The following is a 15,370-nucleotide window of genomic DNA, read 5'->3' on the forward strand; positions in this document are numbered from 1 at the left end:
ACCTCTGACCTTCGGCGCAGTAGTCCAGACACTGAACCGTTGTGCCACCACTGCCCCATGAATGGAGGGTTAGATGATGGAGGGATGTTTGTTCTTGATATTGACGCTAATATATAGAACAAAGTACAGCATGTATAGCTAGCCGTTATTATGACCAAGATAAGAACTTTAAAGGTGGTGAAAAAAGCCTGAGACTCGTTGAGGAAGCTCAGCTACAGTTACACAGCGACGGCTGTCGATGGCTGACCACAGGTCTTCTCCTGCTTCTCATAGCACAGGTGCAGCAGTGAGCAGCAGCCCCCACCAGCACCACCAGCACCACCCCTCCACGTCCTCCTCCTCCTCCTCCGCCAACAACGTCTCCTCCATGTCCGCCGACCCGACCCTGACCGACACCGACGGCAGCCTGGAGACGGCCAGCACCGCCGCCGTCGCTGCTCCGGCCACCGGCCCCGTGGGCTGCTGCAGATGACTATCATCTACACCTCCTCCTGGTCCTGGTTCAGGTCCGGGCCACACCCCCCTTCCCCCGGTCACATCCTGGACCAGCAGCCCGACACCGGCTCCTGGTCCCACCGCCCCTGTATTTGCCTCCTCTCCGTGCTTGTCTTCAGTAGTGTAGCGTTTAGCCAGCTAGCTGTTTGAGAAACATTTCTGAAAGGACAGATCTTTTTTTCAATGACAGTTACGGTCTTCTTTTTTGTTGAAATTAGGATTTCTTTTTATTTGAGTCCTAGCTGTAATTTATTGTGGCATTTCTTAATTTTTTTCAGAAACCTAAGATGATAAGAGAATTTTTATGATTTCACTATGTTGCGGTTTGTTTTGACCGACAGTGAAAATTTAAAGAAATATCTGTAAAATGTTTTAATGTGATCTATTTTTCTGTTGAAAGTCATTTTGTTTCACTTGTAAGCTACTGCTTTTACAACTTGCCATATAAATGTAGATTGAGTTTGTACAGATTTTATGGTAGATGTAGTTTTATCTTCGATACAAGTTTGCAGTGAGCCATTGAAACCTAATTTAATTGACAAATGTATGGTCTTAGTACTCCCCTTATCTCTTTTATCTCCCATAATCTGGATATTGTTTTAAATTCGTACCACATATCCATGAGATCACTTAGATTTATTTGTAAAAAGCCTTTTCTTGTGAGTCACTACTACATCCTACATTGTAAAATTTAATGAAAGCTTTATCATTTCCTGATTCTTCACTTCACATTTTCAGTTGGATTTTCAAAATGCAGCGATTGATAGATTTTATCTTCGGCATTTCAGCCACAGGATTGATAATGGCACGGTTAGGTCCTGCAAGATACCTTCTCGATGACTGTCTTCTGTATTTTTAAGTGCTTTAAAGTACCTCTTATCTGCAACAGGCTGTGCGACGATATGGACCCAGATAGGTGGAATTGTTTCGGTAACGCTTCGGGACTTTAGAATGTTCCTCATCGTGCTTTGAAAGGTGTTTGTTGAGATGTAGAGTTGTGTGAGGTTGTGAAGTCGGTGACGGTGTAAGTAGAATGTGCTTCGGTCAAGTAGGGAATTGTGGTTTTTTTTGAGAACGCATGTGAACGTGTCGATGTTTGGTGTCTCGGAAGGGATAGCGATTCTGCAGCCTGATGGAACGGTGTGAAAAGATGTCTGCCTCCCACTCCCAGATCCCGTTATTAGTAATGTACTTTTGTGAATTTGGAAATCTGAAAGTGATTTTTTTTTTTTTTTTTTTTTTTTCTAAAACTTGGCCAAACACTACCGGACTTGCCTGCATTTGCGAATGAAGCTAAAAGAATTCTAGCAGCACAAACAACCAGAGTCAAGTTAATCTTACTGTATGCAATAATAGTGCCCTTCTTGAGTGTAGTAGGTTTTGTTTTGAAAGGAAAAGTGCCTGTTGTTTGTCATTCATTCCTGAGTATGTGGAAGGAAGTGTATCGATGATGTGTAGGCTTTTATGGCGTCCGGATAACAACAGTAGTTTTCATGTCAAAACAATAATGTATGATGGCGTTGTAGTTCTCACAAATGTATTGTATATTTTTCTACTTGTTTTGATTTTGAGCAGGAGACTGTAGTGTCTTGCAGGGTAAAGAAGGTGCTGATGTATGCGTTGAGGGGCTTAAGCATGCGTTTGAGTCATTTCAGAAGAAAAGGCAGGTTTATCAAGGTCTTTCATCAAAGTAAAAAGAAGTGTTTCTTTGCAGTGACAGCAACCAAATTATAGGTTAACAACAGTTTTTCAAAATCTTTCCTTTGAGTACTTATTTAATGTGACAATTGTAAGAGAGAAAAATGGAAGTTTTTAAGTTCAACTACTGGATCAAACTAAAGCAGCGAACTCTGCAACTGCATTAATGTCAGTATTTAGTGGCTTTGGATAAAGTTGGATAAAGACATTTGATGTTTTACTTATGAAGACACATCTGAGAGCCAAACAACCACAGTGTTGATATAACTTGTTTAACACTGGTGGTACTAACTGAAAAAAAAATGCCTAATCATAGTTATTACAACTTTAAACTCGTCATATTAGCTTATTTCCTGCAGCTAATCTGCCTGCTACAAAATGTTTGCTGCAATAAACCATGTCTGCAAGAGGCAGAGTTAATATGTGCTGTCTCTTGCATGGATCATGAGCAGATATTGTGGACGCTGACAGCAAAGGATTAAACGTCACAGTGCTAGGATTGTCTAATTGTGTAACACAACTGTTTGTCTAAAACCTGTCTTGGTTTTTGACATGGGTGTTTTTTTTTTATTTTTTTTTACAGAAGCTTAGAGCAAAGTGGCGAGTTTATCTTTAAGCTGTAGCATACACTGTTGCTCTGTGCTGTGATCTGCTTTGGCAACTTGTTGTCAGCCCAATATATCAAGTTAAACACAAATATTACTACTCATTCAATGATGTGAAGTGTTGCTACACTGTGGCTCCTCCTGTTTCAAGTTCTGGACTGGCACCAGCTATTTGTTGATCCAATACTAACTACTAACAAATAGCAAGTTTAAAATTAGGGATTTATTAAATCTGGTTGCTTCATTAAAATTTAAGAACTGTTTTGATAGCAAAAATTAAAGCAACAGATAAACTGATAGAAATCATGATATATTAAGCTTCTAATCCTATGTAAATATAGATATTACTTTGTTTTGTCTATATATGCATTTGTGTGTTGGATTAAGTTGGAAATATGTCATTACGCTAACCTAATTTGCCCATTCAGACTGTGTTATTTTATAGAATTTAATTCTTAAAACTTCTGAGTTTACATTACACGCATCTAGTCAGATTATCGACATTATTGCATTACCTCTTTAATTTTTCAGACTAAACGGGTTGTATATTGGCAAGCAAGCTGGCCGTGTCACTCTGCTACGTAATCACTAATAGCATACACAAACATTAGCTTTGTTACGACATAGTCAACACTTAACATGCAAATATAAGCAAGCAAATATTAAGTCAGTTAGTTAGCTTCACGGCCCTTAATATTTTATTTATTAGTAGACAAACACTGGCTTTGTCACTCAGCTACACAACTTTTAATAGTTAATATGTTCACAAGTAAATGTTACCATTGCCAGTTAACCACACAGCTGTTAATGGTAACAAGCAATTGTTAGATTTGTCACTGAACAGTTGGCACATATTATATGAAGAAACTAACATTAGTTCTATCAGTTAGTTACTCCACTGTTGATATTAAACATATTAACAAGCTGATGTTAGCTTTGTCACTGAGCGACGAAAGGTTTTTTTACAAGCAAACATTAGCTGCGTCATGTAGCTGTAAAACCCTTAATATTTTATATGCTAGCAAACACTAGCTTATCACTTAGCTGCACAACTGTTCACATTTAATATATTAGCGAGCACATGATGGTTTTCTCACTAAGCTTCACCACTGTTGGCATTTAATTTATTAACAAGCTGATGTTAGCTTTGCCAGTCAGCTAAACAGCTGTTAATATTTAACATATTAACAAGCTCATGTTAGCTTTGTCAGTTGCCTACACAACTGTTAATATTTAATATATTATCAAAGAAATGTTAGCTGTGACACTAACCTTTGAAACAGTTAGCATTAAGCAAGCAAATGTTGGCTGTTTCAGCTAGCTGTGCAGCCCTTAATATTTTATATATTAGCAGACAGACATTAGATTGTAACTTAGCTGCACAATATTTATTATACTAGCAAGCAAATCTTGGCTTTGTCAGTTAGTTACACAACTGGTAATGTTAAATATATTGAGAAGCTAACATTAACTTTTTCAGTTAGCTACACAATTGTCTTTGCATCAGAAGTAGTTCATGTGGTGCAACCTGTTTTCATTTTGTGATTTGTGAATTTCCACTTTGTAAACACATGTCACAAACAGCTGGTGCCACAAATCACCAGAATAAAAGGAGTGGTTTGGTAACAATTAAGCTTTAAGCTACAGAATTAGCAGCTGCGGAGCCAGAAAATATAGTACAAAACTAAAGTCAGCCTGCAATCACTTATTGTAGCTTCTAACAGCAAATAAATAAATTGCCGAGTGCTAAATGTGTCATAATACTAACCAAGACATAAGCAGTGTCACAATTTAAAAAAAAAACTGCATTAATAGGACGTTAAACAGTGATATGTGTCCATTTGTCATATTAGCTAAAAAAAAAAAAGTATCAGAAAACCGTTTGTTCTCTAAAGTGCTCTTAATTTTTTTAGCCCAACATTAGGGGCATTAATTGGAGTATTTTTTATTTTATTTTTCTTCTTAGGTTGTTGTTGCTTTATCATAATTATTATTACATCTCTCCAAACAATTTCAGTCTGATTTCAGTCGGCTTTGATGAACTACCTCACGCTGAATTTCTGCCAGTTCTTGCATATACTTAGTCGCCTGCAGAATTAGCTATCGAAGATGTGTGAATAACAGATTCCATTATTTATTTATTTGAAAGTGTACTATTTGTCAGTTTCAACAGACTTCTAGTTTTGTACATTATGTATACTTCACCTAGAAGTGAGAGAATTGTTATATGTATTTTTTTGGTTCTTTTTATTTTGTTTTCTTTTTAAACTAAATGTGCAATACCTTCAGTAAAACTGTGCTAGTAGTATGTGATGGGCCTAGCGTTTGTTAGCTGTCTCCTGAAGGTAAAGAAAATGTTTGGTACTGTCAATCCATGTTTTCCTTTTTTTAAATGAATAAGATCAGTTTTTATTTCCGTGACTTGTTTATAGTCAAATGTTACGTAATCGGTCTTGCCCACCAAACAAATCTGTCGGCCGGAGTTTGATGCAGAGACCCGAAGTTCTTTGACTCATGCGTGGCCGACAGATTTTTGATTTGGGATGTTAAGAAACACAAAAAAGGTGAGTAAATACCTACAAGAAATCATTATATGTATGGTGCTGGTTTGTAATGTTTGCTAGTGAATCCAGCCATGCAAGTAGTTTTAAGAATTCCTGGATCTGCGTGTCCCGAAAACCGCAACCAACAAAGAAGTGCACTACTAGAATACATGCACTGGGATCTGATGATGCCACCTCTTAAAAAAATGAAACAAAAAAAATAAAATTTAAAAAAAAAAACATGTACTGCAAATAAAAGAAATACACTTTGATTCCTGATTGTATGTCTTCATTTCATTGAGACAAATGTTTTGTGATCAGTTCTACTAAAAGATCTTGAAAGGACCTGAAGGCTCAGCTGAACCCACATCCCCTTAAATTGTTAATCTCAAGACTGATCTTGGATGATTTCATGAAGTTCATTTTTTTCAAATTCATTTAAAATAACAGTCTTGCAGCTGTATGCTCATAAATGCTTAAAGAAATCAAGTTTGCCACTGTCTCACATGTAATCTTTGTCACTTTTATTCCCATACATGGCCATTCATTACAATAGTGGAAATCCATAATAAATAAGCACCATAGATGATCAGCAGAGCAATAAGAAACATTTAGCCTTAGTCACGAGACATACAGAAGAGGAAACTATATGTCTGTTGGAATCAAAGAACCTGCTGTCAGTTCAGACTGTTATATTCAGAACTGTGAGTGACCAGTTCATAAAGTACAATTACCTTGTAAACCTGTGCAAAAGAATATAACATTGTCTTTTTGTTCTTTACAAAACAGTCACATTGTCTGGCTGAAAACACACTTACTTGTTATTATAATGCTCAGAGGGCCCTTTAAAAATTACAGTTACTTAGGACACCGCTGGACATCCTTCTCATTGGTGACAGTATGCTGAAAAAACATTTTCAACAGTATAACGACATGCAATTCTCACAAATATATGCAAGTCTTCATTTGGCTTAGAAACAAATAGAAATGACCCTAATCACACAACCAGAAAACCAAAGCTGCCAAAATGATAGCAAAGAAAAAGTAACTTAATAGATTAATATGACATTAAATGCACCAAAAATTATATTCATAATAATTAAAATGTCTGTTTTAATTTGCTTTATATTTACCTTTGTATTCCCATTTATTTAACTTTTTTTGTAATAATTTACTAATTTTTAAATTTGCTCATGTATATATTTATGTATTTGTGTACCATTAAAATTTTCTTTAAAAAAGACATACATTTTTAAATAAATTGGAAGGAAAGCAAAGGAATTCATTTAAAAAAGAAGTTTAAAAATTATGGAAAAGTAAATAAATAGGCAAATTAATTCAAAGGTCATTAAATACAGAAGCACCAGAAATTGCAATTCATATTTTATAAATTAATGAATATTTTTTATTATTATTTTTGGTGCATTTTAATCCATAATAATATATCTATACAGTCATTTATTCATTTGTTTTTGATTATGGCAGGTTTGGTCTTCCATACAACACAGCTGGAGCCAGAAATGTGGGTTTAATGGAGGATGTAATTAGAATTTTTTCTTCCCTCTGTTAATCATTTACATTTTTTTTTTTTTTTTTTAATAACAGGGCTGGTTTCGTCAACAACACATTACATTCACAACAAGGATACATTCTCAATGCAAAACTTCCATTCAATTCACAATTCACTTTCACAAGAATTGGCACCTTCTAGGGATTCATCAGCATCAGCAGTTTGTTCCATATCGCAAAAAAAAAAAAAAAATAATGCAGCCACCATGTGTACTATGGGCGAATAAATGCACTACATCTCTGAACAAGCAAGCAACACTACATTTTTCCAATTTAAAAACACTTCCCTGAAGGCACAACCAGGAAACTCCATTGTTTCTTTGAGGGCAGTGTTCAGCTTCATGTGCCAAAATCAACACGGCTTCCAGGCAGGCCATTCTGATGTGTAGTGAGCGAACAGCTGAGGCGGTCCAGCTTTGGTATTTACTGTGTACTGTAAATGAGCCACATGTCCTGTGTGCTAGGCAGCATGCGCAAAGATGAAAATGCTTGAAGAACTGTTTTCGTTGTCCCTGTTATAGTGTCTGTACATTAAAGGTATACTGACATCAGTGAGGATTGGAGAGAACCGAAGACTGCGGCTTTGCCATCAAATGGACTTGGAAACCACGAGGATGGTGACGATAGAGGCACTGGAAGGGCCTGAGGACAAAGGAGGATTTAGAGGCAGCTATGGCAGAAGACCCATCTGTTAATGCTTCAGTTTTGGAAAATCAAGTTTTCTTAAACCTGGCTGTTATGACATACAAATTGGATTCCACAGTAAAACATTTAGCAAAAAGAAAAATGCCTACAGTATAAATATGGAGGACGATAAATGCAAGTGGAGGAACCTCTGCTAAAGCTTCCGCTGTTAATAAAGAGTCAGTTCACCCAAATGACATAAAATACTTACAACTAGTGGATACTATTACTTTCTGTTGTCCAGGTTTGAAGATTACAGAGAAAAGTACACCAATGGGAGTTTGTCCATGACTACCGCTCAGTCTGAATTCCACGTCTGGTGCTCACAGCGTTAAAACCACATTCAAAAAATGACTATTTTACCTTTTGTATTTTCAAAGCCTGGACAAAAAGAAAATAACTTGCTAGCTTCCACTAAGGGCTGAACTGACCCTGCAGTGTAAGAAATTGCTTGACATTTTGGGAAGAAAAGTTAGCATAGAAGTGAGCTATGTTAGCTAAGAAGACTGACACCACTAAATATACTAAAGCTAGAGCCAGCTAGCTTGGGTTAACATGAAGACTGTAACCTCCTGTAAAAAAGCACATATTGTAGTTTTCAGTTTTTGTAAGTACTAAGCCAATGAGATATAACATGCTAATTAATTTTCTTTGGAGGTGATGGTGGGTATTTTTACCGTCATGCTGAGCTAGGCTAGCCTTTTCCTTCTCTTTGTGTTAAGCTAGGCTAACCAGTCGCAAGCTGTAGCTCCTTATTTGACCTACAGACATAAAAGTGGTATCAAATTTTTCATCCAACAGTTTTTAAGGAAGCAAATCAGCATATTTCCAAAAATGTCAAACTATTGCTTTGAGATAAATACCCCATAAAGATAAATATCAGTCAGGTGTCTGCATTCAACATTGACATTTCTAACAAGTCTTACAGTTTCAGCACAAAATCCATTCACTTAGTGTCCTTGTAAAGTAGTGGTTGAAGAAGTCAGTGCTCTCCATTATAGAGAATGTCAGGGAAATTACATTATGTTCCACTAGTCATGTTACAAGCACCTGAACTGTTTAAAATACTGCCTTCACAAGGATCATCACATCTTCTTAACGTTAACTTTCAAGCATGCGTAAGAAAGTCTAAACTGTTCATTGCTCAGTGGAGACCATCCTGGTAAGGATCACACACTCAGTACCAGTTTGACATTTAATTCCTTTAGAATTCCCTCAGTCATCTCTACATTTTCATTTCCTTCAAACTTGTCCTGAATGTGCACAAATGCGGTGTCTTTTATTTTCTTGTTCAGCTCTTCTTTTGAAGGAATGTCCTGATGCACTGAGGAGGACACGAGCCCTTAAAAGACAACCAGGCCCTGAAATATAAACCTGGACCACGGCTACGGTGTTGGCCCCAGACAGATGAGAGACCATGCTGTTTCAAATGTCACTAGTCCTCGCACCCAGGGCCAGATCCCCCAGTGTGGAAAAGAAATCCTCCATTTCCTTCTCCAGCAGCCGGTTGCGGTTCTCGGCATCCTCCCGTGCCCGCTCGGAGTTTCGTAGTTTGATCTCCAGCATACGTTGTTTCTTCCTCTCCTGCTCCATCTCTTGTTCCAAACGCTCCATCTGGGCACAGAGAGCAGCGCTGGACTCCTCCAGTCTGAAGGGAGGTAACACAATACAGACAAAAAAAACCCCATCAATGACATTTGTTGTTATTCTTTAGACAGAAATAAACCCTGCTGCCCTCACTGTCAGGTTTCTTTTTACAACCTCCTTAAGGAAGATGGTGGAGGAAGGAAGGAAACGCCATGTTTTGCAGCTAAAAAAACATTTTTGCTTCTAGCAGGTCATCTTTATAGGTTTAAAAACATCTGACAGCGGTGACTAACAGTTGTAGTACCAAGAAAGACATTAATGATCAGTTTACTTGCCTAGAAGACACAGTGTGCTAATACAGTTGTATATCTTCTGAGGCACTGCAGGAGCTTTATAAAGTGTGTTCTCTCAGCTTGAGACACATGCACATTTTCAGGTTTATATTTTTGCACCAGGGTTGTGTTTGCATCATTGTCTTTGCATGATATACAATTTTAAAACATGGCTTTTGTCTCCTGACGATCTCCTGGTTCCCGATTAGCACACTTGAAGACTTCCACCAACTATAGCTGCTGTTAAGACAAATGGTAGCTGGATTTTACTTCTTTTTGTTGCTCTTCACTCAAAATGCCTACCCTCTTAATTACATCCATGCATGTCCAGACCCAAGTCTGATCCAAAATATACAAGTGGACGACCCCAACAACCCCTTAAAGTATCAATGCAACAATCTTGGCAACAAAGATGACATGCATAACTCCATCTGTTGTCAGTTTGTAATGGCTAGTGAATATAACACTGCAAGTGAGGTGCTCAGAGCAGGCTGAGGCCTTTGACTTGCAGGGAGCCTTTTTACATTCATTTTAAGTTTTGGAACTTTGACAATGCATATCAGATTTCTGACATTATACAAATCTAGAAATTACAGCAAAATCTCAAAAACAATGGCATGTGCCTTTTAAATTTCTGAACACAAAGCCCATGTTTAGAAATGAGCATGCAAGATTTGAAATATGGGTTTTTACCAATCCTGAGAAGGTTTAACAAAAAGACTTTTTAGAAGTGCACCTTGTGAAATGTAGGATCTGGTGTTTTGGGAGCTTAGTCCATCTGAGGACTAAAATTATAGGTATATTTGATCTTATATATTATTCTATATTTGTAACTTCCCTCTCATTGTGACACTAAATCTATAAACATACCTTCAGTAGACATTATTGGACAACAAACACAAAGAGAAAATCAACATGCGTTTGGAAAAATTTAAAAGACCCTTCCCTATAGTCTTACTTTTGGATCCTGGCCTCATATGAAGTCTTCTGTTTTCTCAACTCTTCCTTCAGTCCCTCCACCAGGCTACTTAGTGTTAGGTTTGTCCCATCTCCATCTTCAGACATGATGATGGACGGCACCCCGGCAGCCATGGCCACGTTTCCATTCTCGCTGCAGACTGCACTGCTGCTGCACAGCTCCATGGCCTCACAACTGTCCTGCTCAGAGCTCGGCTCCGTCGTCATCCCTCCGTCCCTTCCTCTGTCAATATCTCTCTGGCCTTCCATCCACTCCCCCTTTTCTCCACCCTCTACCGCACCTCGACAGTTCTGATGTGGCGACGGCTCGCTTCCGGAGTCGGGGACGGAAATTTCACAGGAGGACGTGGACCACGGTGTGCTGGATACACTTGGAACGCTGCCCATGCTGGAGGAAGAGGTGACATTGTCATAGGTGGAGAGCCTCTGAGACGAGCCGGTGGAGTCGCGGTCACGAGCAGAACGCTCACCTGAAGATGTGCGCCGGTGTCCCCTCAAGGAGGACAAACCATTCATGAGCCAGTTACCTCCACTTCCACCTCCTCCACCACCCGAAGACACACTGGTTGCATCTGCCACTGAGCCGCCACCGCTGCTCTGCTTAGCCTGCTGCTGGGAACGAGGTGCTGAGGAGCTTTTGAATGAGTATTTCCAGGAAGGTATTGTCTTGGCTTGTTTGCTTGGGCTGACCACTGTCTCGCCCTTCCCTGATGGAGACCCAAGTTTTGGTCCTGTGTTTGGATTGGGGGTCTGGGTGGGAGTGACAGCTGCACACAGTTTGGCATCTAGCGACGACGCGCTGCTGTGCAGTTCTTGATCGGGGTTGGAGATGGGGCAGGTCTGCAGGTCCTCTTCAGAGATCCAAGCTCCCAAGCTGCGATGTTGGAGCTGATGCCCCTGGATCGGGAGCTCAGTTTGGGGTAGAGCCGGCCCTTCCTGGTCCCTCCCTGAGTACAAACGGTTGTGTTCCCTAATGAGGACAGTCATCAGGTGCTGGACCAGAGATGTACCTACACAATATGGACCACAGTCAGACAGGTTATCAAGGTATAGTGGTATTATTTCAGTTTGATCATGAACATACATGTTTTTATTAAATAGAGGTAGTCAGCAGTGACTTTCTAGAATGGATTCAGTCTTATCATCTGTCCACACCTTCCATGATAGTGACTGGGTCCTCCATCTTAGGTCGAAGGATATTTGGTCCAAATACTGTGGCGAGGTTCTGGACACTCATCTTGTTCTCATTACAATGGGACTGGACCTCATCAAGGAATCTACGAAGAGATGAAAAAGTGACTCAATTAAGGTAGAAACTGATGATCTCAATTAGAAAATGATATATAAAATACACAGTACAGCTATGGATATGTCAGTGATTTTGCTCATACCACTCTGCGTGTTTTTCAGATAGTTAAGTGTGAAAAGAGTACACATGAGGAAACGCACAGATAACAAGCGGACTTACTTGCATATGTACTTGAGGAGATTGTAGTTAGGTAGAGGTAGAGTGCTAACTTGCTTTTCAAGCTCCTGGACCCCCTGATATAAAGCAAATCATAGTACTTACTGTATGCACAGTAACACTTGGTAACAATACGGTACACATCTGGTCACAAAAGGTAAACTGCACAAACCTCCTCCTCATCTTTGGCCAAAAGCTGCGCACAGGTCAGGAAGTCTTCATATTTGGAGAAGGGGATCACTGGTTCAGGCAGCTCTCGGAGGTACAACTTCAGCAAGGATGCCACCGTGTGGACGTCTGTGTTACTGCAAATTAGTACATAAAGAAAGAAAAGAAACAGCATAATGAAATGAATCAGGAGTGTAAAGGTCAGAGCACCAGGATGTTTTGTCTCATTCTCTCCCCCCTACCTGTCAAACAAAGGCTTGTCCCCGCAGTCGAAGGCCTCCTGCAGCTCTTTGACGAGGTTGGCCTGTCCCGGCATCCTGAAGAGACCCTCCTCATCCAGACCCCTCTCTCTGATGAAGTCCACACACTGCTCCACCAGCAGAGGAGCCAGGCGGGGGCCAAACTTCTTCTCGTACTGCACCGTGTCCTCTAGACGCTGGCCAAAGATCCCTGGAGACAGAAGGAGAAAACACACCATGTAAGTGTCTTTGTTGGATGTATGGTTCATCTACTGAGGGCGCTGAGCTGTAGGGGGTCAATTCAGGAAAAACGGTTCATTTTCTTTTATGTAAATTAGAGCTGAACAGTTGATCAAAATATTATTGAAATGGAAATATGTCCAAGTGCAAGTTTTCCAAGTTTTTTTTTGTAAAAGTAAAATGTGCCACAAAATACACATCACAGATCATACTCCACAGACATAAAGAAACTTTTTTTTGATACGGACTACCACAAAAATGACAGTCATTTTAATATATATTTTTATATATTTATATATTGTTGAAAAGAAATACAATTAAATAAAAAAAATAAATACACCATGACTCATATCACATATCAGCTAAGTTAACTGCAATATGATTTTTTCCACATATTGTTCAGCTCTTATGTAAAAGTTGAATGTGTTGGAGTCAAACCAGTATTATACTAATCTTATTTTACTGGGAACATCTGGAATAAGAGTCACTAAGCAACTGTTTTATGTTCCTGCTCAGTTTTTCATATTCAGTACCTCCAATAACAGCATCACACAAGAAACTGTTTCAATCTGTGAGGATTATAGCAGGTAGAAGCTGTTTGTGCAAAATTTACACGATAACAAGGTGTTAGGCTGTTCCACATTCCCACATGGACTCTCCTGGAAGGTTTTGAATGAATAATCAATGAATAAAACAAACTAAACATAACACTCGGACACCATTTTAAAACACTGGAAAACGACAACCTAAAAGCTCTAAACTGCACCTGTAAAGGTAAAACGAGGTCAATCGTCTGGTTCCTGATCCTAGTTACCTGCTGACTGGCTGCAGCAGTCACAGTTTGCTGATAGCTCGCAGTAATCGTAGTAATTCACCGAGCAGGAGCTGCACAGCAGCAGAGAGCGTCTCTCATACATGTCCAAACCACATTTCACCAACTTCATCCATCCCGGTTCAGGCATTGACAGCAGCCGGTAGATTAATCCCGCATTCACAAACACAGACGAGCTCCGGGTGGAGAAAGGACGGAGCACTTTGGGCTCCGAGCAGATAGATGTGACGGGGGTCAGTCTGCTGTGACCGCGGCTTGGCTGTTAACGACAGGTCCAGAAGTTGGCGACAGATCTATTCCTGACCGACAACCGAGAGACACACACCTCCGGTCTGTGAATCCGAGAGGGAGGCTGGAAATACGACCGAGCCGGAGTGAGGTAACCGAGAGGATAACGGATCGCCATCATTTAGTTTATTTACAGTAGGTACACTTTCTGAATCACTGGCATTGTCATAAACAGTTTAAACCGACAGTACACATTAACTTGTAAAATCCCCAGCGGCATAAATCCGCCAGTTTCCAGGGTTATGCATTGAATAGCAATAACGAAGAAGGAAATGTTAGCTAAAAGGCTGTTCTCTCTAGGCTAACACCAGTTTAAGTAGCTAACAAAATTAGTAAGTGAATATTGATATGCTCAAGGTGTAGCATTTGTTCTTTACGGACATTATTAACTGTGGACTCTTTGGTAAAAAAAAAAAAAAAAAAAAAAAAACCCAAAAAACGCCTTTATGTCTATCTCCTGTTTAGTAGAACTTATTTCAGAAATGTAGTGTTACATTTTAAGTTTACAAAACAAGAAGTTAGCTGCTAATAAAAGACAACAAGCTAACAATTAATTCGGTGTGGGCTAATCACTGATATTGAAGTCATATTGTTAAGGGAAATTGTATAACTCTTAGTAATTTATGAAGTTATTATAATTGTATTGTTTTTAGGGCCTGAATTCACTGCAACTCATACTGTAGTTAGCAACACTGTTAGCATTGATTTGCTAAGGCTATGCTAGCCCCACAGTTGGAAGGAACCAAACAGCCTAAACAGAGGGGGGCGTGTGTATACTAGTAAGACGTAAATATTAATATAAAGATACAGAAAACAGCATTAGGCTTGTAAATTTTATTATTAAAATATGCACTGTGAAATGGGATGTCATCCATTGTTAAAAAAAGTAATAATTACAGGAACAGCACCCCTCCAAATTGTATGGAAATAAAGCCTTTGACTACAGGGGTGTTAGTAAGGTGGCTAAGGACTTTAACATACAGCATGAAAAGTATGTTACTGATCAAGGATATTTAGAAGTCCTGTACCAGAACAAATGTTATTGTATTTTTGTAAAGATTTTAAACAAACTACGTTTCAACATCATCATGGCAGGAAATAAGACTGAAACTAAGTTAAGCTAAAGCTAACTAATCAATTATTGTGGTTAACATTGCTACAGTACAGGAACTCTGTCATTAAATCCCTGTGACCTCAAGCAGTTTCAGGGTGTATTTTGTTCCTGTCACATTCTTACTCACTGTGAAATCATTTTTCACTGTAATAAAAAAATCCTGCACCTCTAGAAAACAAACTATAAATAGAGAGAACGCAAAAAAAAATATGATTTCTAATGCCAAAAATCAGTAAAAAAAAAAAAAAAACTAACAAAAGTTTAATTTCTCTCATTATTTATTTTACAAAAACTGATAAACCTGAAATGAACATATGCAGCATTTTTAAATGCACTTAGGTGTTACCAGTATTGTGAAAACAATGGTGATTCTACATATTATCGATATTTTACTGCTTCCATTTTAATTATTTTTCTGTCCTTGTATCCTGTCTGCTCTGTGTAAACGGCCTGCAGTTCAGCCCAGTTCAGTCCCTGAATTTTTGTCACATGACTGTTGGTTTGCAGCTAAGTCAAACATGGATTCTCAGTTT

General features: G+C 38.9%; 2 protein-coding genes across 9 annotated transcripts in view; one reads left to right on the forward strand and one right to left on the reverse strand.

The window, feature by feature from the left end:
* Positions 1–15,370, forward strand: part of mapk8b (mitogen-activated protein kinase 8b) — a 140,929-nt gene that overhangs the window by 34,960 nt on the left and 90,599 nt on the right. For 2 of the 6 annotated variants that reach the window (XM_055004557.1, XM_055004556.1), the window contains exon 12: positions 279–5,613. In XM_055004557.1, coding sequence (XP_054860532.1) covers positions 279–472 — 194 coding nt within the window. In that variant the 3' untranslated portion in view covers positions 473–5,613. Of the gene's footprint in view, positions 1–273; positions 5,614–7,431; positions 11,539–11,679; positions 11,801–12,379; positions 12,603–13,707; positions 13,859–15,370 lie in introns of those variants that run through there. The other 4 variants (XR_008599473.1, XR_008599472.1, XM_055004559.1 and 1 more) reach the window with 4 other exon arrangements.
* The window catches only part of si:dkey-191m6.4 (rho GTPase-activating protein 22), a 44,545-nt gene continuing 35,018 nt past the window's right edge, over positions 5,844–15,370 (reverse strand). For 2 of the 3 annotated variants that reach the window (XM_055004554.1, XM_023290982.3), the window contains 6 exons: positions 12,367–12,574; positions 12,129–12,261; positions 11,960–12,033; positions 11,647–11,768; positions 10,472–11,501; positions 5,844–9,242 (listed from right to left, as the gene is read on the reverse strand). In XM_055004554.1, coding sequence (XP_054860529.1) covers positions 9,020–9,242; positions 10,472–11,501; positions 11,647–11,768; positions 11,960–12,033; positions 12,129–12,261; positions 12,367–12,574 — 1,790 coding nt within the window. In that variant the 3' untranslated portion in view covers positions 5,844–9,019. Of the gene's footprint in view, positions 9,243–10,471; positions 11,502–11,646; positions 11,769–11,959; positions 12,034–12,128; positions 12,262–12,366; positions 12,575–13,417; positions 13,712–15,370 lie in introns of those variants that run through there. The other variant, XM_023290983.3, reaches the window with a different exon arrangement.

This window comes from Amphiprion ocellaris, chromosome 18 (assembly GCF_022539595.1).
Source record: "Amphiprion ocellaris isolate individual 3 ecotype Okinawa chromosome 18, ASM2253959v1, whole genome shotgun sequence".
Classification (NCBI taxonomy): domain Eukaryota; kingdom Metazoa; phylum Chordata; class Actinopteri; family Pomacentridae; genus Amphiprion; species Amphiprion ocellaris.